This window comes from Phragmites australis, chromosome 13 (genome assembly GCF_958298935.1).
Source record: "Phragmites australis chromosome 13, lpPhrAust1.1, whole genome shotgun sequence".
Lineage (NCBI taxonomy): Eukaryota > Viridiplantae > Streptophyta > Magnoliopsida > Poales > Poaceae > Phragmites > Phragmites australis.
In genome coordinates this window covers 22,945,963-22,966,435 of record NC_084933.1, presented here as the reverse complement: position 1 = coordinate 22,966,435, position 20,473 = coordinate 22,945,963, and the positions used below count along the sequence as shown (strand labels likewise).

Genomic DNA, 20,473 nt, shown 5'->3' with positions numbered 1-20,473 from the left:
GTGCGAAAAAAGTTGAAGCAAAAAATCCAAAACAGAACTGTTTCACAAATGGATCCGATGTTAATGCTCCAAATCCTTCTTGGAAGATTTTTGTTGTTGTCGAATATCTAACTAGGGTATATACGCATAAGAAATACGCCATATATGGACAGTGTATGTCGTGCACATGTTTAACAACCTCGGATACTATGGATTGAATCTGCGGTATCTGATATATCCGAAAATTTAGAAGACGTATACTAGAAAGGTCTCGATTAGTTGTCCAACTCGAGAACAACTAGTATCCAAATCGAATTCATCTATTTTATTTTCATAGACAAGATGAATACCTTCCTATCGACTACGGTTAGATAGAAGATGGTATATTAGTCATATATAAAGCGGGAATTCAGACCCTCGGATGAGGACAACACAACAAAGGAAACTCACGTAAGCACTAAGACTATAAGAGATACTCGACGATATCCTTAGTGTAGCTTAGATCCGATCTGCTCCTTGTAATAGGTTAGACGTATCGCTTATACTTGAGATAATACATATACATCATCATCTATACACGATGTAGAGTATTACTCTAACCGAAGGTCAGAACCTGTCTATATTGTGTGTCTTGCTTCATGTTCAACCCTGATCTCGAAGGTACCTTAATCAATTACATATATATTGTCAGGAACTAATCTTCGACAATTGTGCCCATGCTCTTGACTGTTTCACCCACCCTACTGTATTTGCGTTTGCTCTGACAAATGTCTCCATGCAAACTCTTATCTGGTTCCTTCTGCATCTACCACCATGACATTTAAGAAGACCATAACGAATATCTATCTGACCGACACCTATTCCAAATTCCAGGTCCGTCTCTGCTCCTCATGTTGTCAATAGATCTTTATTTTCACGGCGTGAAGATGCAACAAGCGTTTAGTTTTAGTAGTGATAGTTTCTTCTGCTGTAATGCTGTTATCTGCATTCAGAAATAGAAGTGGGTGTTCTGGGTCGCATTTTAGAGCAAAGTTCAAATGAAAAGAGCCGGAATTGTTAGCATTGAATACATGGAAATGGGATAGGCTTTGAGTGCAGTTTCCAGGCCAGATCAAAAACGCTAGCGCAGTCGTATAGAAAGACTCGTAGTGTGCTACTCACTGCACTGATTAAGGCCGGTCAGTAACTTAGTCTTAACGAACAGTTCGCTTGTTACAAACACTACTTGAATGTTACCATGTGGAATTTGCCCAATCACAACTATGACATTGATGTTGTTGCTCTTTTGAAATGGGACATTTATTGTTCCTTCAATACGGAGTACTTCTCTCAGTAACCCGTATGCCAGCAGAATCAATGTGATCATACGGTGTGGTCATCTGAGGCGTACTATGGGGCCTTTAGTGCTCCAACCATTTCTTCGTCTGTTTCAAATGAAGACAACAAATTATGAACCATCAGTTATGTATCACTCTGCATCTCTCTGATGCCAGTTTGCTCACATTACATGTATGTATACCTGTACTCAAATAAGCTTCAGTTCCAAAACGTATGATACCAGTTTCTCCGATCTTAAATACAATATATCACCAAGAGCTAGCACGAGACGGCCTATTTCTGCTACCCAAAACAACCAGTTTATCTTTTAGCTTTCGTTGGGGCCAAGCTCTGGATCCACAACGTAGCCTCTTAGAGAAGGCGTCTTGGTGAAGGTGGCAGTAGAGTCTTTCTTCTGAATCCTTTTCCTCGCAATGTGCCCCCGGATCCATGGCATCACGTCCTCGTTTATTTTGATCATGAGGAAAAACAGGATCCGGTAGATGAAGATCATGCTGAAAATGACCGATAGATCGATCCACTTAGACCGGTTCACGTTGATCTGGAAGATGTAGTTCAGTATGAAATCCCCAGGGATCTTGGGTTGGTCTGGGTACTGGTTATCGAATACAAGACCTTTCATATCATTCTGGCATTGGCCCTGTTAAATGTAGAGTTTGATATCAAATTTCAGATTGGGATCAATTTATTGTATTGCTCTGTGTGGAACCAAATTTACCTGCAGTGCCCAGTAATGGAAGCTGATATACTGCATGGGGTATCTCCAAAAAGGCTTTGGGATGTCATATGGAAGTCTGAAGTATCCAGAGACAAGCATAAATATTCCCTGCCCAAGGAAAATTGTGAGAAAATTTCTTCTTGCCAAGCCCCAAAGTCGAAAACTTTTTGGGAAGTAATTTGATGTTTCTTTTGTGTTGGCATGAAACTATACAACATGTCAATGTAACTAAAACATTGGATCAACGATAATGTATCTTCTGCAGTAGCTAAAACAAGTCAAATCTTTAATGATCTCGTACTGTCTTCAAATTGCTGAAACTATAATGGCATACTGGCCCGTGTGTAATAAAGCTGCAAGTATTTCTCCTCACTACTGGTTTTATATTTCAAGCTTGATCACTTATAGGATTAATACATTTTAAAGTCTTTTGATGTATTCTGGTCCCAAAGAACCCTACCAAGTTTTGGAACTCCTCTAATTAATGAATACATCTTAAATACCACATGGTCCTGCAATACTTATGCCATTAATAATGAAGGCTTAACAACTGCACTAAACAAAAAATACCGGCTTCCTTGTGTTTTTCTTTTATTTCCCTATTTATTCAGGAATGTGCTTCAAACCTCTATGCAGAGATATTTGAATGAGATTGAAAGCAATTGCAGCTAGCATGTTGATTCACAGCGCCAGCCGTAATATACCCCAAGCAATAATAGGACTATAGGGGCATAAAAAACCAAATGGAAAATGGGTGAAAACGTAATACCTGAATTCCGGCTCCTATGATGATCCCCATCAGAAAATTGGGAATGACACTTGCAATGGCCATCATTAAGCTCTCGACCACAGTGACGCTGGCGTACAGGTTCAGGACGAAGAAGATATAGTGTAAGAAACCAGGGTGGAGTCGCACCATATAGTAGCATATGGTTCCAGACAAGAAGCATATCAGAATCAGGAACGGTGTTGCTGAGATGGTGTTGCTGATGACGAATGCCGCAACACCATAATGCCCATTCAGCCGTTCCCGCTGGAAAACCTGGATGAAGGAAGCAAGGGAAAGGTGAGCAAAATTTACATTGCATTTGTAACCTGCAGATGAAATGATATTGTTTGAATTTAACCTTCATTTCTTCAACAAATGAAGGAAATCCTCCAATGGACATGAATGTGACGAATCCAAAGACAAACGCAGCACAGGAAGCCCTGGCCTACAGAGATAAGGTAATAAATGTATATCAACCAAATGTTTCATGACATTGCTCATGTGACTACATTATTGTACATTCATATCAGTGAAGCCCTAGTAGACGCTGATCAATTTCTTCATGCTTACCAGGATGGATGTGTATTTGGTGCCAACATCCAGGTAGATTGTGCCGATGCAGACGGTCACCAGGAGATAAATCAGGAGCCTCAGCCAGTAATACCCGAAGTCCCGTGACATGTTGATGAATGAGCGCTTGGTCAGGGTACAAGCCTGCATCAGGAAGCTGGCCTGGCTGCCACCTGAATCCAGCACCGTTCCTTTCTGCAACAAATAACATGGGTTTTTCCTCAGGCCATTTCCTGTCCTCGGATGCGATATTGATTATGTGGAAACGAAAAACAGATACATATCAATGCATTATATATTGCATTTGGAGACTCAGAACACTTACTATTCGCGCGATATCATTAACTTTCTCCCTAGCGGCGTAGTAGTATTGGGACCTGCTGTAGAATACAACCAACTTCTTGATGGCTTCTGATGTGGTCATCATATCCAGGGGGTCCTCAGACCTCTCGACCTTTTTATGAAAGCCAAACATTAGATCATTTGCAGCAGAGAACAAGCTCGCAAAGTTTGCAGATTTTGTCGATCAATCTGTTTCCTTCTTACCCTTGCTTTCATTGATCCTTTCAGGGTGGCCTTCACCTTGTCGAAGTCCGAGTTGACGCACCTCAGGAAATGATCCGACGGATTCCTCAGAGGCGGGCAAGGGAAACCAGCTTGAGCAAAGAACTGCAAGCGAGCAAGGTATCAGTCGTTTAACCAAACGCCGTATGCTGTACAAGCATAATTATAGACTGTTTACTCTGGCAAGCAATCAATTACCTCACATGCTTGCGACGCTTGGCCGAAGTAGACGGTTTTGCCCCCGGACAGCAGGAAGAGCATGTCGAACAGCTCGAACACCTCGCTGCTAGGCTGGTGGATGGAGGCGATGACTGTCCTCCCGTCCCTGGCCAGGCCCCGCAGCGTCTGCGTCACGAAGAACGCCGACGAACTACACAGCCACACAGCGACGCACAATTAACGTTGATCCCCAAACAACCGTAAGCTAGCTTGCCGGCCGGCCGTTGCGACCGTGAAGGCAGCAACGCTTCTCCTTGCCATTCTCCGACGACGAACGTACCTGTCGAGGCCGCTGGTGGGCTCGTCGAGGAAGAGGAGGCGGGGCCGCATGAGGAGCTCGAGGGCGATGCTGACGCGGCGCTTCTCGCCGCCGCTGACGCCGCGAAGGTGCCAGTTGCCGATGACGGTGTCGGCGCAGTCCTGGAGGCCCATCTCGATGATGGTGCCCTCCACCAGCGCGCGCTTGTCCTCCCGCGGCATCTTGTCCGGCAGCCGCAACAGCGCCGAGTAGCCGATCGTCTCGCGCACCGTCAGCGTCCCGATCAGGTTGTCGTCCTGCGTCACGTACGCCTGCGCGCACCAACATGGGGCAGCCTCAGTCTCGGCAGCTCTTGAGCACGCCACGGCGTTAACATGCATATGCACCACGCAAATACACGCATGCTTCGATCTTTCAGTGAAAAGAAGATTTGTTGGTCGTAGCGTGCAGTGGTTGCAAGTTGAGCATACGAAGTCGGCAATCGACTCGTAGGAAGCCTTTTCTTTTCATGCCGAAAGGAGTGGAAATCATATTTCGTTTTTTTAAACTAGAACCAGCACTAGATTAACAGCAAATTTCGCATGTTCAAAAACGCGTTCCGTAAAACTGGTAGCAAGACAGACCCAAACGCTACAGCCGAACGTTTCGTATCACCATAAATTCGCGGCAGCTGTCTGCATTTATGCTGTATAGGTGGGTTCAGGTTCTCACAGACACTGACAGCAAAAGTACAGACCATATCTCCGTAAGCAAACTCTATAAAATCTGTTTAAAAAGATTTTTATAAAATCTTATCAAGATCATCACTCGTGATACAATGACTGAGCTGATCAGAAAAGAAAGTGTTTGAGAGACCTATAGAATTTGCTGCCCTCTCTTTTTTCTTCGTTTCGAAATTAACACGACGCCAGTACAATTTTCCCCTTTATGAAAAAAGGAAGGAACGGCACGTACGGTCTCTACATGAATGGATTCAAAGTGCTGGCCCCGGCCGCATCGAACAACCGGAGCGAATTAAAATCGATGGAAGGGACAGGCCTATCGCGTAGCTTGCTCTCACCATCCGGAACATGTACGCGAAATAAACAGGCCGAATCGATTTTAATTGGACGCGTATCCATCACGAATAGGAGTAGTAATCGCACCGTGCAACTGTGCGGGCTAGCCGATCGGACGATGGGAAGGTACAGCACATGCATGTCTTACCCGACATAGAATGAGCCAGTTGCCTCTCTTGGAGTGCTAGTGAAGCGTCAGCCATATGTGCGTGTACTTCTAACCACACTTAGCAACAGTGGTTACTACTGTCATGCACGCCATGTATATTTTTACCAGATCCTGATCCCTCAGGTATACTATGATGTTCTGAATGCCAGCGATGGATGACCCAACTTACGCAGATCCTAGATAAGAAACCTTAACGGTACTGCTCCTATGTATGGATTCTCTGAAGTCTCACAGTTTGATGCCCAAAAATAGAACAGTGATTTTGGCAGTTAAGAGTACTGCAGCTAGCTTAAGTGAAGCAAGGAGACTTAAGCTAGGAGGCTGGGAGATGAATATATACCGCGGCGCCGAAGGAGAGCTTGGCCTTGCGGCCGTTGAGGAGCACGGAGCCGGCGAGGAAGCCGTTAGCGGCAAGGCGTCCGGCGAGGGCGTCGAGGAGGGTGGACTTGCCGGAGCCGGAGGGGCCCATGAGCGCGGTGAGCGAGCCGGGCTCGGCGTACCCGGTGAGCTCGTCGAGCACGGTCTGCGTCTTGCCGGGGCCCAGCGCCACGGTTACTGTGAGGTCCTTCCACGTCAGCCTCGCCGACACGTCGCCGATGAGCGCGGCGGCCCCCGCCCCTGGCAGCGCCTTGCTGTCCCGCCACAGCGTCTCGCTGAGCGGGCTCAGCCCCACCACCATCGCGCCGCCGGCCGCCGACGCGTTGGCCTGCAATTCCACCATGGCCTGCCCGGCTGCCGCGGACCTCCTCGTCGTGTCGCCCTCTCCCGATCTCATGGCTGTCGGGCGGCGGAGCTGGGAGGGGCAGAGAGCGGGGCCAGGGACTGGAGAGGCCGGTGCGGTGGAGAGGGGCAGCGCGGCAGGAGTTATAAAGGTGGAAAGCATGCATGCACAATAAAGAGAGGGAGTTAATGGATGGATGGAGCAATCAGAGAGCAGCAATGGAGCCATGGAGGCCACCACTTAACAAACTGCCAACCAAATTGTCTTCGTTGGGCTTCAGCTGACAGGAATACTCATCCTCCACGGTAGTTGTATTTCTCTTTATCAACGAAGTGTTTCCTAATCCATGTTTCTTCAATTTAAACGATTTATATTTCGGATCAGAAGAAGTAGACTACTCAACTGTACTTATAACCTCCCTACGAAGCAGTTTTCACAAGGGATCGTCGGCAATCACCAGCCGGAACTGGGCATTTGTGGCTTCGTATACATTTGTGACAACTATTCAGATCTTACGTTTTTTTTTAAAAAAAGTTTCACGCTATATGGTCGCCCTGGACGCAGTGCCAATTCACGAGCCGTACGTGGATTGCACAAAACCGTGCAGGTAGCGTTTCAAGCTTTGTCATGCACGCTGCAAAAATTACTGAAAGCTATGCTGACAAATTAGAGCGGAGGCCGGCAAGGGAGGTCAAGCGGCAGACCACGACGAGAACATGTTACGGCCGGCGCAGCACAGTCCACACACGCCACATGAAGAAGAAAGAGAGGAGAGGAGACGGATGAGATCCAGTCAGGTGCATTAATACTGTACTGGTAGACGTTGGTATTGTACTTCCATTGTCATACCTTCCGACTCACCCTTTACCCCCATAATTCTCGGTTCCTGTGCACGCATTCAATCGCCCCCGACCCTTGCGTGGTGAGCTCTATTTACATTATGTTTTAACAAGGTGTCATTTTCTCTTATTGACATACATGACCATCTATATTAATAATATGTAGGCTGGAATAGTAAATCTTTAAAAACTCATCTAAATTAGTAGCATATAAACAAACTTGCATGTTACTAGTCTTCACCAGCAGATGCAGAAGAGAGCGAGGGATGGCATGCACTTGGAGTAGTGTAGTAGCTCATTTTCTGCAAATAAACCTGAGCATATGACAAACCAGAAATGATGTACAGCATAAAAACCTCGCGTAATGGTTGTTCGTGAACGATGAAAACTACCTTCAAGTTTTCAAGTGTTGCCAACTAAATCTGATCTTGATAGCAAAAGGAAAAAACAAGGGAAAAACTAAAGCTGCTATTAGTACTCGACGTTCGCTTAATGATGATAGGACACCAACGCAACGCTGCGATCTGTACAATTCTGCTGATTAAACTTCCGGTGATATTCAATGATATCTGACACCAGCGGCGGTGGTCATCACGCATTGGTGACAAGGTTGACTAGAGAAAATTGCCTCCAACTTCCAACTCCCCCTGATCCCACACGCGTTCGCGTTGCTAGCTTAACCGGCGCCTAGCCGCCAGCTGACTGCTGCTTGGTTCCCGTCCTAGCAGCTAGTCAAATTCGCCACACCTCGATCTGGCCGTGTGCATGCAGGCGAGGCAGGCGTCACCGCCGGCTGTTCGGCTGATCGCTGCCTCCAAAACTCCGCTCAAACTCACACACTGTTGATTGTGGTCTGTGGTCTGTTGCTACGGGCGGCCTATGAGACCGACCTCACCTGCCATCCCCCCAACAAGACGCGCGACCGCCAAGGTTTGACCGCTGCCTGGTTCTCCACCTCCCCTGCGCCACATGCACGGAACCAGGCGCGCGGAATTAATGGCGTCGTTAGCCGGGGTGCGAGCGAAGCATGGTGCCGTGGGTGAGGCAGACGGGGAACCAGAACCCTCGCCGCTGGCCGCGCGCGCACGCAGGTGGCGTTGTTTGTTGGAGCCGTGCGGTGTTGTTGCGTGTCAATTCGCGGCGCCGGGCAAGTAATGAGCTCCGGCCTCCACTCCGCGCGCAGCCGCCTACCTCCAACCGCGCGCGTTACGTACACCCGCGCGCCAACGGCACGCGTTACGTGGATCCGCGCCGGCTGCGCGCATCCGCCCTTCCTTCCGTGCACGAGTGAAGCAGCAGCGGGTTTCCGATGAAAAGATGCGCAACCGCGCGCGATGGCGATGCGTCGCGGAGCCGAGCGAGCGCCCGGCGCGTGTAAAACGAGCACACGGTCGCGTGGGCGCAGGGCTAGCATAGCATCGTCCGAGGGGCCCTGCACGCATTTTTTTTTTGCTGCTTGTACGGCGGCACCTGTTCTCTGCTTGGGTTCCTGGCCCCTTGACCATCATATCATAGATAGTCAGAACAAGTTCTGGACACGCATCCTCGGACTTTGCTCAAACAAAGTCAGGGATGCTACAGTAATTCGAGTGAAAGGTACAGTTCCTGTGCAGTTTACTGCAGCGAGAATGCTGTAGCAAGAGCACTGTATCGCAGATATTGTAGCGCTCATCACGGTCCATCCGCTCACGATCTGATGGCTGAGAGCTGATTCGCGTTACTGTAAATCAGAGGATACGAATCCGTCAGTTCTACGATTTGAGGCTGAAAACGTATACTACAAATTAACAGACACAGTACTCTTGTTTCTTGTTGGACAGTCTCGAAGTATAAATAACATCCACAAATTAGCAGAGGACTGGCTCAATCCATAAATTGCGTTAACGAAGCTACCCTTACAATCCTCGTAACATCCGATTCGTACGTACAGTCACCTACGTGCTCTACTCAATCTGGTCGTCCTTGTCCGAGTCCCGTAAGTAGATAAATTCGAAGAACCAGAGACCGACAGGACGATAGTGCTGCACGTATCGCTGAATAAACGAGTGATATCAAGATGGGCATGAGAAAAATCTCATGGCCAAGGAAACGCTGAATCGGTGTCACGGTGGAGCCGCGCTCTCAGGTGAATGTATTGGTCACGAATTTTGACGGAGAATCGGGCGTTCCGTCGTGAAAGAAACATGCGAGTTGTATTGTACGGCGCACAACGGTTCGGCTTGCCTGCAGTCTGTGCAGCACTCGGAAAGAGGAACTATATATGGATGGCATCCAGAGCTCTGACCCTCAACTGCAAACCATATACAGTATTTCTCTTTCTTTTCTAGCTCAAACATTAGGTCAGATGGGGATTCAGCAAATGAACACGCTACCCATATGCTGAACAATCATGGATGTCATGAACGATCTGGCACTGCACCATCCGGGCACGTAACTTGGCTCCTTGAATAAAAGTGTCGACGGTTGGCAGTTCGATCGTTCGGCCCTACCGTCAGTAGTCAGAAAACTGAAGCCTGACCGGGCCATGCACGGGTGACGGGACGCCATACCCTACAACCTCATACATAACGTTTGCAGTTGATGATTTCTGCACGACATGACTCCTACACAAATTGCCAGTGTACTGTGGGAATAAGCACAACAATATTCAAGTTGAAAATACCGAATACAAATTCCAAAACGCACAGACGGAGTACATTATAGAATTCACTACCTACTACATGCATGGATCTTTATTCCACTGATGAACCTACGACAAGAAGTTACTATTATACCGGTACCAGTACCACGACCACAGGGCACGGAGCTGAACAGGAGGGCTCGAGATCCACGGGGAGTGGAGACGGCGAAGAAACCTAGCAGGTGGGCACGCACTTCTTGCACTTGACGACGCACCTGGAGGGGACGTGGTTCAGGCTGGCGCGCGACGCGCCGTAGCACCTCTTGCCGCAGATCACCCGCTTCTTCCGGCACATCGCGGCGGTGATGCAGCTCGCGCTGGCCGACTTCCTGGGCCGCCTCCGCGCCGCCGCGGCCCTCAGGTTCTTCACCTCGGCGACGTCGTCGTCGGCCTTCGCGGTGCGCCAACCGGCGGAGCTGAGCATGTCGCCGGTCTTGGCGATGAACCCCCTCACCTCGCGGCCAACAATGGCCGTAATGCTGCTGCCCTCGTGAGCGGCGGCGAGCGAGAGCCTGCTGACCATGGTGATGGCCAGCAGAAGCACTAACACGAAGCAAGAGTTCTTCATGCTCGCTATCACCTCGTGATGTTACAGGTTCAGTGCAGATGAACACACGTTAACTAATACTGTTATATAGGCCGAAGTCGTCAGGATGGCATGGAAACATCTGCATGGGCTACCTAATTGCAGTGAGCATCAAACGCGTGTGACGAACAGACGGGGCTTGAAGCGTGAGCCATGGATGCAACAGCAAGGAGAGCACACCTTCTTAGATTCAATTGGGTTGGGTGCAAGTAGATAGCCGGTGACCCGAGAAACCATAAGATGGCATGGAGGTTCATGTCCGTAGATCAGTCTGCTTCCTTTCCCTTGTAATATCTCTGGGAAGCTTTGATGAGCTCAGATCGAGCTGATGGTACACCCTTTGGTAAGTCACTTGCATGATTGTAGCCGAAGTAAATTGTGCCCGTAAGGACCCATGGTTGTACAAGTCCTCTTCAACATGGCATGAATTGAACGTGGGTGTACTGAAAGGGACTTGTCAGGGGCCAGTGCACTCATGGCTCTGTTTGGCACAGTTCCTAAACAGTTTTCCAAGTGAAATTAAAAGGAGTTTTACCAAACAATATTTTTAGTTTTAGCTCTTAAAGTGAAATTTGTGAGAGTAATTGCCTAAAATGAATTAGATACTGAGAATTTAAAAAATTAGTTTTTTTATTCACTTCTCATATAAAATCACTTACTTATAGTTTATTATAGAGAATCATTAAAAATAACTTTCAATTATATAATCACTCCTTTCGTAGAATTTAAATTAGAAAGAGCTCTAACAAACGGACACTTACTATATCACCATACTTTACTAGTCAGAACAGTGACGCATCATGTAATAACTTATTTCGTTTATGCTTAGCCAGGTGTCTGTTCTATAACCAGCTGCATGAAATCAACGCAGAACAGTGATGTATCATATGCATCCTGATGTAGCAGAGGTTTCAGTCATACCGTTTTAACGAGGACATGAGGAAGTATAATTAAAATTTCAGTATACTAGTATGAAAGATTGGTACTTGGTATGTGGGTAGTCCATTAGGACTCGTCTTCGCAAACAGTGCAAAATGATGTGGCCTGCAATAAGTTTAAGTTGCCTCACTTCCAAGAATGTTCTATTCGTGTGACTTACCACCACGACATTACTCTGCGTCCCTAGCCAATTTATTCTTATTTTCATCACTTCAGAGTTCAGTCCTTATAACACTCCAAATTATGGATGAACCATGATCACCCTTTTCCAATCAGAAGCATAGAAAGTCTAGCGGAGAAATGTTCCAGTCACCATCAAGTAGTTAGTGGTTGTACTGGTTTATCACTCGAGTTCACGTCAGTGGCTCCAGATTCAAATCAACAATAACAGCTTCTGGTTCCGAAGCGCCAACCACACTACGCCAATAGCTCGCCCGCAAGTTGGAGCTGGAGACTTACAGGCGAAGGATATTCTTCAAGCCGTTCCTGCTAGATCCGTGTGACCGTGTCCATCATTGGATTAGTTGGAAAGCACCGCCCAACAGCCTGATTAGCCCTGCACGGTTGAGAGGAAGGAAAGAAGAGACCAAATTGCAATGATCAAATAATTGTGCAGCCGAAAGAAAAATACCCGGTTCAGAGTTCGTCAAAGTTCAAACTGAACTTTGGACTTAAACATAGACTTTCAAATAAAAAAGGGAAATTTACCTACTAATTATACAAGATTTTATCAGTGAGTTGCATGCGGGGAAGCATCCATGTATTAAAAGCAGTCTGCCCAACTTTATAAACATAGCTGATTAGTCTTGGTCAACGCTCATGGCGTAAATACACACTCTCCAATCACAAAAGAGTGGTACATGTAATCAATCGAACTTTATAAACATGATTACCAATGCACTTTATTTTTACTACTCCATTTTTGGGACCATGTCTATATCCAAGACATCGCTCTTTTGTGCAAATGGACGATTTGAAGCTCATATAGAATGATACCTTTCTTGCATGTGAAAGCGAAAAAGAGAGCTAGCGTTTAACAAACATTTTCAGTTTTTCATTGGACAAAATCATTCGTGAACCTAAAATGTTCTAAAATAGTGATCTTTCCTCCAAGAGGGGAATTGGAACGACACCTATCCCGAACCCAGAATGCTGATATTTTCCAACAGATGGAAAGATCCTCTAGTTTTTTCAGCATTAACAGAGGTTTTCTTTAGAAAATGGAAGATCATTGGAGGTGTCCGTGTTGAAGCATAAAAGTTAATTGTTTACATATGTAGCATCATTCTGGACTAAACCAAGAGCGTAGGACACAACAACTTAAGCAGCTACTAGCATTCAAAATAACAATTATCTCCAGAATACCTCATGAATATGCAATACATCAGTGAAATGAAATAATATTTTTCTAGGACCTTTTCTTTTATTCCAAACTGACCCAGCACCCTCCCTCCCTTCTGAGTAGAGTGCTCCTGCCCAGAGTTTCGAGAAAAAAAGAGAGACCCTGTTCTTTTTCTCAGCAGGAACTTATTCCTTTTTTCTCCCCACAAGAATATGTTTAAAGCACCTTTTGCTACTCGAATATTTCGGTTATATTGTCCACAAACTTTATCCAAATCATGAAACAGATATGCCAAGATCTTTAGTTTCCTTTAAGTCTGAGATTTGCAAACGAAATTATGTATATCTATTTTTCTTGTGGTATGCAAACCAAAACTATGTATAAGCAGCAGTGCTCCTTATAAGCAGTTTCTATGGACACCCCCCAAAAAACTGATTTTTTTCTCTTTTTGAAGGGTAAATAGTATAACAGACTGCTCTATTTGAATATGCAGTTTAGTCCTCTAAAAAGCCTGTTCAGAAACATCCCCATTTCATGAATCAATGCACTACACCTTCCGTAAGACAAACTGGTCCAAACTCCAAACTCAAACGTGATATCCACTTAAATCATATTCAACAGAAACCCCATGCAAGATCTTTTTTCCATGTCAACTTATGGTTGGTCTTAGATATTCAATTTAACACTTCACTTGAAGCCAATGGATACACAAGGCCAACGACCAACAATATACATTTTTTATATCAAATAGAACAAAAAGAAAGACAGCACAGGATGACTGTCCTATTTTTTCAATAAAGCTGCAGCGCAGGCAATATTTGACTGCAGAATGCTTAATAGTTGGCGTAGAAAGGCCAAATGATGTTTGAACATCCAACTATCCACTGAACATGTAAGTGTGGAATTCATTTTATTGTTGTTCAAGAAATCATTGGATATTACAGGTCTGAAATTACAGCTCCTAGACAACTCCTCCTTACATTTCACAATATAAGGCCCCAACAAATTACGACAGTCAAAGTTTGCAAGCTTTGTGAAACAATTGGTGCAATCATCTGTAGGTTTAGTCAGACCAAAATAATATTACCAGATTTGCATTTGAAAAGAAAAATTACATGTACATAACTTTTTACGTACCAGTAATCTACTGCAAAATATGTAGAGGAATGAGGCCTAATATTATGAAACAGGAGCAGTAGCACAAAAGCAGGGGGCAATGTTTGGTATCAATGCTGACCCAATATTTTGACTTAAAAACAATATTAGCACATAAAATTTGGAGCAAACATTTGACGACTCAGGTACTACAAACATTCAGGATAAGTTACAAAGACAGATGTAAAGTGGGGCAAAAGGTAGCCAATGCACCTCACTCAATCTCAATTAGTTGAGGTGCATCATTTTCACCCCCCTCACTTGATTCTTCACTGTTCTCCTCAGCTATTCCAGAAGCCTCTACTGTTCGAGTGAGCCATTCCTTGAGAGGATCCTCATTCAGGTCAAGCCTCAAGAGGCCAGCAAACACACCACCCATGAATGCCACTGGCTCCTACAGAATTGTGCAAAACATCAGCATTAGTATCGTTTGATGAATGTCACTAAAGTTTTACCTTTTCGCAAAGCATTCTACTTTCCAAATTCAACAGGGTCCGAAGATTCTATGACAGGCAACCATGAACAAGACACCTAAATATCATGTAGAAGGTCATTCTTTTTTTTTTTTTTTTTTGCTTATACAGGCTATACTGTTCATAGTTGGCTTTGTATTGACACCTTTAGAGTTAAGAAGATACATAACAAGTATCATCAAGAGTTAATGCCATAAATCATTTTTTAGCTTCTCCATCATCACGAACAGTGTACAGAAGACTACAGAGTATTGCTACAAGTCTACAAGTACGTGCAAGAGTCGGATTATATTGAGTGGCCGATTTCACACCCCCGCACAATTAGAAGCTATCTACAGCCTCATATTAACTTCAACACAATGAATCAACAGGAAAAAGAGTTGGAGAAAATTCACCTTGATGGCTTCTCGGAGGATGCGCTCGTCGCCGAGAGGATTGAAGCAAGCTCGCACGACCCCCGCCGCTCCCCTTCCCTTCCCCGTCGTCCGCCTAGAAACCGCATGGGGAAACCTCCTCTCGGACAGCTAGAAGAAACAGAGCAAAGCGATACCTAATTAAACTCCTGTGCAGCAAGTACTCGTGGGTTTCTGTTCGAAGAGTGGGGTTTTACCGCGGCGGGAGCTCGCCAGCTGGGGATGAGTAGAGCAGCAGATGCAGCAGCAGAAGTCGCCATGGACTACAAACGCCTCTGGTGTTCGACTGCTCCGGACGTTTCCTCGCCTCGGAGCCGGAGGCGGAGGATTTTTCTCTCTCTCTCTTACAGCCGCTGCGCTGAGTCTGGCAAAGGGGACGGGCGCTGCGGGCGCAGAGGTCGGGTGTCCCGGGCCAATCGTGCCCGTGTCTGGAGTTTTTTAATTTTTTCATTTTTCAACATTAATATATAAATAATATATTTGCACAAATATACGTCTTTTTAAAGGATAGTTAGCATACTACAGTAACACGGATATTTCTTACCGTCCTCTCAGATGATAGTTAGATCTTACACTTTTCTTACCGCTCTCTAAGAGAGTGGTTAGCACCCATGCTATGTCCCCTCGAACGCCCCTTTATCGCTTTCTCATAAAACAGTTAGCTCAGTTTTATTATAAAAATAAAAAAATTAGAAATTATTGAAAATAAAAATAATAAAAATCTTAAAAGATATTAAAGTGAAGATAAAATAAATATATGTAAGTGAAATGTAAAAACTACACTGAATGTTAGATAAAATATATACATAAGATAAATACATAAAATTTAAACATTATTAATAGCATGTAGGCTACATCTAAGATACATATACAACTTAGATAATAGATTAAAAATAATTAACTACCTTGAATTCAACAAATATAATATTTAGTAGCATAAATATTACGGACAAAATAGCCATGAAATTGTCTGTGCCTTATCTCCCGTTCCATCTAATGGTAATTATATTGTGGGGATTTTGGTCTACGTGGTGCCGGTATATATAGAAAATAATCAAAGTTAGGATCTCAGTCATCTGCCTCGTTGTTAGAAAATTCGCAACGACGTGGAGTTCTCTAAGGAGTAAGCATGAAGTTATCATTGTCGAAACCAACCCCTTCAGTTGTAGCGGAAATGGTAGAAGCATGTCCTCTTGTGGTTGTTGTCGAACGACCACCTCTTTCACAGCGGCTCGAACCACCGCCTCTTTCACAACGGCGTGAATGTCTCGAATGACCACCTCTGCATCTCCAGTTATGTCCGGGTAGGCAGCCGTCACTGAATAGTAGATATAGCCCAAAGAAGTTTTCGATGGGTTTGTTCAGCAGCTTTTCATCATGAGGAAATACCTAATATAAAAAAGAGCATACGGAAATATAAACGTGTCTTAAAAGTGTAACATAACAAATAACTGTGACATGTAATAACGATGAACGTACCTTAACATGCTCCTCGAACTACTGAGAGTGCATAAATATCGTGTGTGCTCGCTTGCTAAAACACTTTGCTAGGTCATCTAGTTCGCACATCATGATATGTCACTAATAACACTCTAATAAGTGCGTCTTTAGGTTTATAGAGATCACAGAGCTTACCGTTCGCCGTCATTCCTCCATGGTGAAATAGAGATAGTGGGTCACGGTCTACCATTTTGACAACACTTTATTTAGGCTCTCCTCCTTGAACACATCGTCACCTTTTGCCTAGGTCTCGCTTATAGTCTGTAGGACTATCATTGAGAATTTAGATGTCTACGAGAAATGTCTACTTAAGGAGGCAACCATGGTTTGGCATTAGGTGTCAGATGATAGTGTTGTTTCAAAAAACTATGATGTCATGACCTTCTCATTGCCTCAGCCTCGCCTTTTATAAGCAGGAATCGATGGTGTATGCACCAAGTGTAGGTATATAATTTAGAGACAGTATATGCATTGGATACCGTCCCATAGAGAGCGGTCATTGGACTATGAGTAGTCGACAGCGTGCGGTCACATCGATCTAAAAAGGTGGTTGCGAGCGATTTTATAAGTCTAAAAAGTTGACAATGAGGGGTCGCATCTCCCTGAAAAGGTGGCAGCGAGAGGTGACTTCACTCTGAGAAGTTGGTAGAGTGATATCACATGGGATTAAGAAATACATTAATGACATGGTAAATAGTAATCTCTGAACTTGTAATACATAGAAAGCTGATGTGCGGTCACATCGCTCATAAAAGGTAGCAGCGTGCGATCACATCACTCATAAAAGGTAGTTTCGTTAATCTAAAAAGGTACTAGCATGCGGTCACATGTAGTACATAGAAAGTAGACACGTCCGAATATATAAGACTAGTTTGCGAATCGAACATTCATCATGAAACAAACATGAAAGTTACGAAAGCAAAGATAAAACCCTACAACTGTCTCTCCCGCTATCGCCGGTTGTTCCCACCATCATGGTCCCATCGCTGATGCTCCTGGTTCGCCCTCTCATGGCCCCTAGAGTAGGTCATGTTGTTTGGTGGAACAACCTTCCTGGTAGGCCTCTTAGCGATCAAGGGAGTCAAGGCCTCAACCTGAATTTGCTGTGTTGGTAGTGGAGCAGTAGGCAACTGGGACCTCGTGACTACGTCGTAGTCTGGTGTGCCCTAAAAAAGTCCCTCACGAGGTCGAATGAGGGGGAGGGGGTCCGACCCATGCTCATCCTCCTAACTTGGGTAAGACCACTATGATGGCGCCGCTATCGTCCATGCATAATCACTAGAGGGACCTATGAATAGATGAATGTATTAGATACGGTACATGTGGAAATAAATGTATTAGTAAATATGCAATATTGTACCTGTATGGTATGCATGGCAACTGTTGATGGCCAGGCCTGAGTGCCAAAGTAGGGTGCGAACGGTAGAGGTGCAGATGAAGACGTGCCAGCTTCATCACCTTAGTAACCTATGGAAGGATGATTATATTAGATATACTATTAAATATATTAAATGCGAAAGTATATTGGTGCCCATTACCTGAGAGGCCTACGAACGGTGAGGGTATCGACGCTAGCAATAGTCTAGGTGTTAATGCTGATAAGTGTATGTGCACATAATATAATTTGTGAAATTAATGCATCGATAACAAAAGGATATCACTAAACGTCATACGTATGAAAAATACGTACCTAGTGTTACCGGCCCTGGAGGCCGTGGTCGAGGTGGCGGTGTGAATGTCGGTCCTGGTGGGGGTCATTGCACATTAGACCTCCTGAACGACTTTGCATGGACCCTATCGGACCTGGAAGTAGCACCAACAATGTCTGTGGTGAATCGGCATGAGGTAAGCTTTAGGGCTCGGCGGTCTTGGCGAAAACTCGCTTCACAAATCCTGCTACATCCACCACACTAAGATGAATCTCTTGCCTAAGATGTCTCATGGCTCCATCCGCGTCCCTTTGGATATCATATATGATATCGGCCTATTGAAACAAACATGAAATAGGAATTTCAATTCATAGCGGTTCATATGAGATTATATGATGACAAAAAGATACGTTAATTAAACATAATGCTAATGTAGCGTCCTCATCCTAATGGCTCTGGTAGGCCTCCGTAGTCGAAGCGATGTGCGACCAAACATTACTTGGGGTGTAGGTGACCCGTATACATGTACGTGAGACGTACCACTGCAGGTACTTCTCGAAGCTTGGGTCGGCGAAAGGATGAGGCTCCTCGACGACATCCTCAAAGGCATGGGCCCACATCGAGGTATATGACGCCAAACGATCTACCCATAGGTTGCCACCCGGTTGGCCCTTACATGCATACCTACAAGTCAACCATGTTAGATAGACTAAAAATGAGATTAAGCATGTTATGGATTATATATTTGATTTTAGTTACCTGTGAACGTGGGGCAGAACCGATGGATCAGCCTTGTGATTAATTCTCTCACAAGGATGATGATTTGTGATCCGGTGAGGTCGTAAGTAACTTTGGCTTTAGCAAGGTTCCTTACCGCTCCTAGATTTTCTGAGTCCACCTAGCCTCAATTGTAGATTTTATTTTGATTAAGACAATAAAAAAGACGGCACTGTTGCTAGGATTTGGGAGAGTGTAGAGACAACAAAAGGAGGTGAGGAAAAAGCGAGTTTGGATAGAGATTGTGACTCAATGAAGCGGTTAGTGGTGGTAGTTCTAGCGATGGTGGACCAACTGAAAGAGGTGAAAGGCATGATAGTCGTCGTGGGAGATGATGAGGTGGAACCATCATCTGCCTCCTAGGTGGCAAGAGCTGCAACAATGTCTCGTCGATGGATCTTGCCTACATCGAGGCAAATCTGGGTATGCAAAGCTTGGGAGAGGATGGAGGTGGTGATGGAGTAGGTGGGGTTAGGGATGGGGACTGAAAAAGAGGTAGGGAGGTTATACAGAGAATAAGGAAAAAGTGCAGTTATACAGAGAATAAGGAAAGAGTTATATATATGATAGTTATACAGAGAATAGGGAAAGAGCAGTTATACTAGAAAATTTGGGGATGCAAAGCTTTGGTGAGGATGGAGGTGGTGATGGGGTGGGTGAGGGTTAGGGATAGAGACGGCAAAGGAGGACAAAAATAGATAGAGAGAATAAGGCAAGGAAGAGATCCATTCGATCTTGATGCAATGATCTCTAAATACACCTAATGTTTAAGGAAAAGAAAAAGTTCATATGACTCATTACTAGATGGTCCTTTTTGCAAAATTTCAAAGAGTCAAAAGTATTTGTGGGATTAGACTTAAGTGTAAATTTGACTTGAGGGCTCACTACATTTTAGTATTTTGTATATGATCTTCTTAACTTCCTTCCTTTCTCTCTTATACTCAGGTGTATGATCTATGTTGTAACTTTCCTACTCTAGCATCTCTGAGTAGTGTAGAGCTCTCACCATCAACTTGGATATCAGTTTTTTTGGTAACTTTTCATAATCATTTACTTTTTAGTTTGAAATGATAATACTTCTATATCTAGGTTTTCTACCTGAAGTAAACAGTGACCATGCTTTTGTGACTACTTTCTTTTCTTGTCCTCTAGGTATCCAATAAATCATGCCCCTGCAATGAATCGGTGAGATCTAAATACTTGTTTTTTTGACTTACCATAACTTGTCCACATCTGAAGGTATATGTTAGTCATAAATAATGATAGTACGAAATTATGCTTTTCATCTTCTTTCTTCAGAAGAACATATCTAGAATTTTGTACATTAATGTTGCAGGAGTACTAAAAACTGTTTTGCAACTTATATGGAAGGGGGACAATGTTGGTTCTTTTGAATTCGACAACACAATGAACATATGAACATGTATTCTTTATAAATGTAACATTGCGACATATTATTGTAGAGTATGTGCCTTTGGATAGTGGGTATGCCTCAAACCATGTGGCACTCACCCCATCACAACAAACAAGCTGGACCAGAATGTACGGGCTAGCCCTGACTTCGGTGGCCAAAGTATATTGCCTCTCTCTTTGGTGTAGCTGAGTCATGGTTGAAGAAGCATGACATCCAACATAATGACTTCAACTTCTTCTCCCGATATGCTCCTCCACCTAAATAACATGAACTTGACCGATCGACAAGTTGGCAATGACTAACAACTCAAGCATGCCTCGTGTTGTTCTTAGAGCAAGTCCA

General features: G+C 44.6%; 3 protein-coding genes across 3 annotated transcripts; all 3 read right to left on the bottom strand.

Moving 5' to 3' along the window:
* Window positions 1–1,426: 1,426 nt before the first annotated feature.
* LOC133888096 (ABC transporter G family member 11-like) lies at window positions 1,427–6,668 on the bottom strand. Its single transcript, XM_062328211.1, has 10 exons — window positions 5,984–6,668; window positions 4,438–4,727; window positions 4,137–4,308; window positions 3,921–4,043; window positions 3,700–3,828; window positions 3,375–3,569; window positions 3,163–3,249; window positions 2,805–3,077; window positions 2,036–2,143; window positions 1,427–1,957 (listed from the first exon to the last, which is right to left on the bottom strand). Exons 1-10 carry the CDS (start codon window positions 6,590–6,592, stop codon window positions 1,625–1,627), a joined length of 2,319 nt encoding a protein of 772 aa, XP_062184195.1. The 5' UTR covers window positions 6,593–6,668; the 3' UTR covers window positions 1,427–1,624.
* A 3,185-nt stretch (window positions 6,669–9,853) lies between these two features.
* On the bottom strand, window positions 9,854–11,076 carry LOC133888978 (uncharacterized). Its single transcript, XM_062329403.1, has one exon. It carries the CDS (start codon window positions 10,449–10,451, stop codon window positions 10,059–10,061), a length of 393 nt encoding a protein of 130 aa, XP_062185387.1. The 5' UTR covers window positions 10,452–11,076; the 3' UTR covers window positions 9,854–10,058.
* A 2,833-nt stretch (window positions 11,077–13,909) lies between these two features.
* LOC133889721 (UPF0426 protein At1g28150, chloroplastic-like) lies at window positions 13,910–15,206 on the bottom strand. Its single transcript, XM_062330179.1, has 3 exons — window positions 14,989–15,206; window positions 14,774–14,902; window positions 13,910–14,299 (listed from the first exon to the last, which is right to left on the bottom strand). Exons 1-3 carry the CDS (start codon window positions 15,049–15,051, stop codon window positions 14,120–14,122), a joined length of 372 nt encoding a protein of 123 aa, XP_062186163.1. The 5' UTR covers window positions 15,052–15,206; the 3' UTR covers window positions 13,910–14,119.
* Between the last annotated feature and the right edge of the window lie 5,267 nt (window positions 15,207–20,473).

Coding starts and splice junctions, on each gene's coding strand:
- LOC133888096 (XM_062328211.1), bottom strand. CDS start 6,592: ATGGCTCCATTGCTGCTCTCTGATTGCTCCATCCATCCATTAACTCCC. Junction 3,250..3,374: donor CCAAATACACATCCATCCTG/GTAAGCATGAAG, acceptor TTATCTCTGTAG/GCCAGGGCTTCCTGTGCTGC. Junction 2,144..2,804: donor TCATAGGAGCCGGAATTCAG/GTATTACGTTTT, acceptor TTCCTTGGGCAG/GGAATATTTATGCTTGTCTC.
- LOC133888978 (XM_062329403.1), bottom strand. CDS start 10,451: ATGAAGAACTCTTGCTTCGTGTTAGTGCTTCTGCTGGCCATCACCATG.
- LOC133889721 (XM_062330179.1), bottom strand. CDS start 15,051: ATGGCGACTTCTGCTGCTGCATCTGCTGCTCTACTCATCCCCAGCTGG. Junction 14,903..14,988: donor GCTGGCGAGCTCCCGCCGCG/GTAAAACCCCAC, acceptor TGTTTCTTCTAG/CTGTCCGAGAGGAGGTTTCC. Junction 14,300..14,773: donor TCCTCCGAGAAGCCATCAAG/GTGAATTTTCTC, acceptor ACAATTCTGTAG/GAGCCAGTGGCATTCATGGG.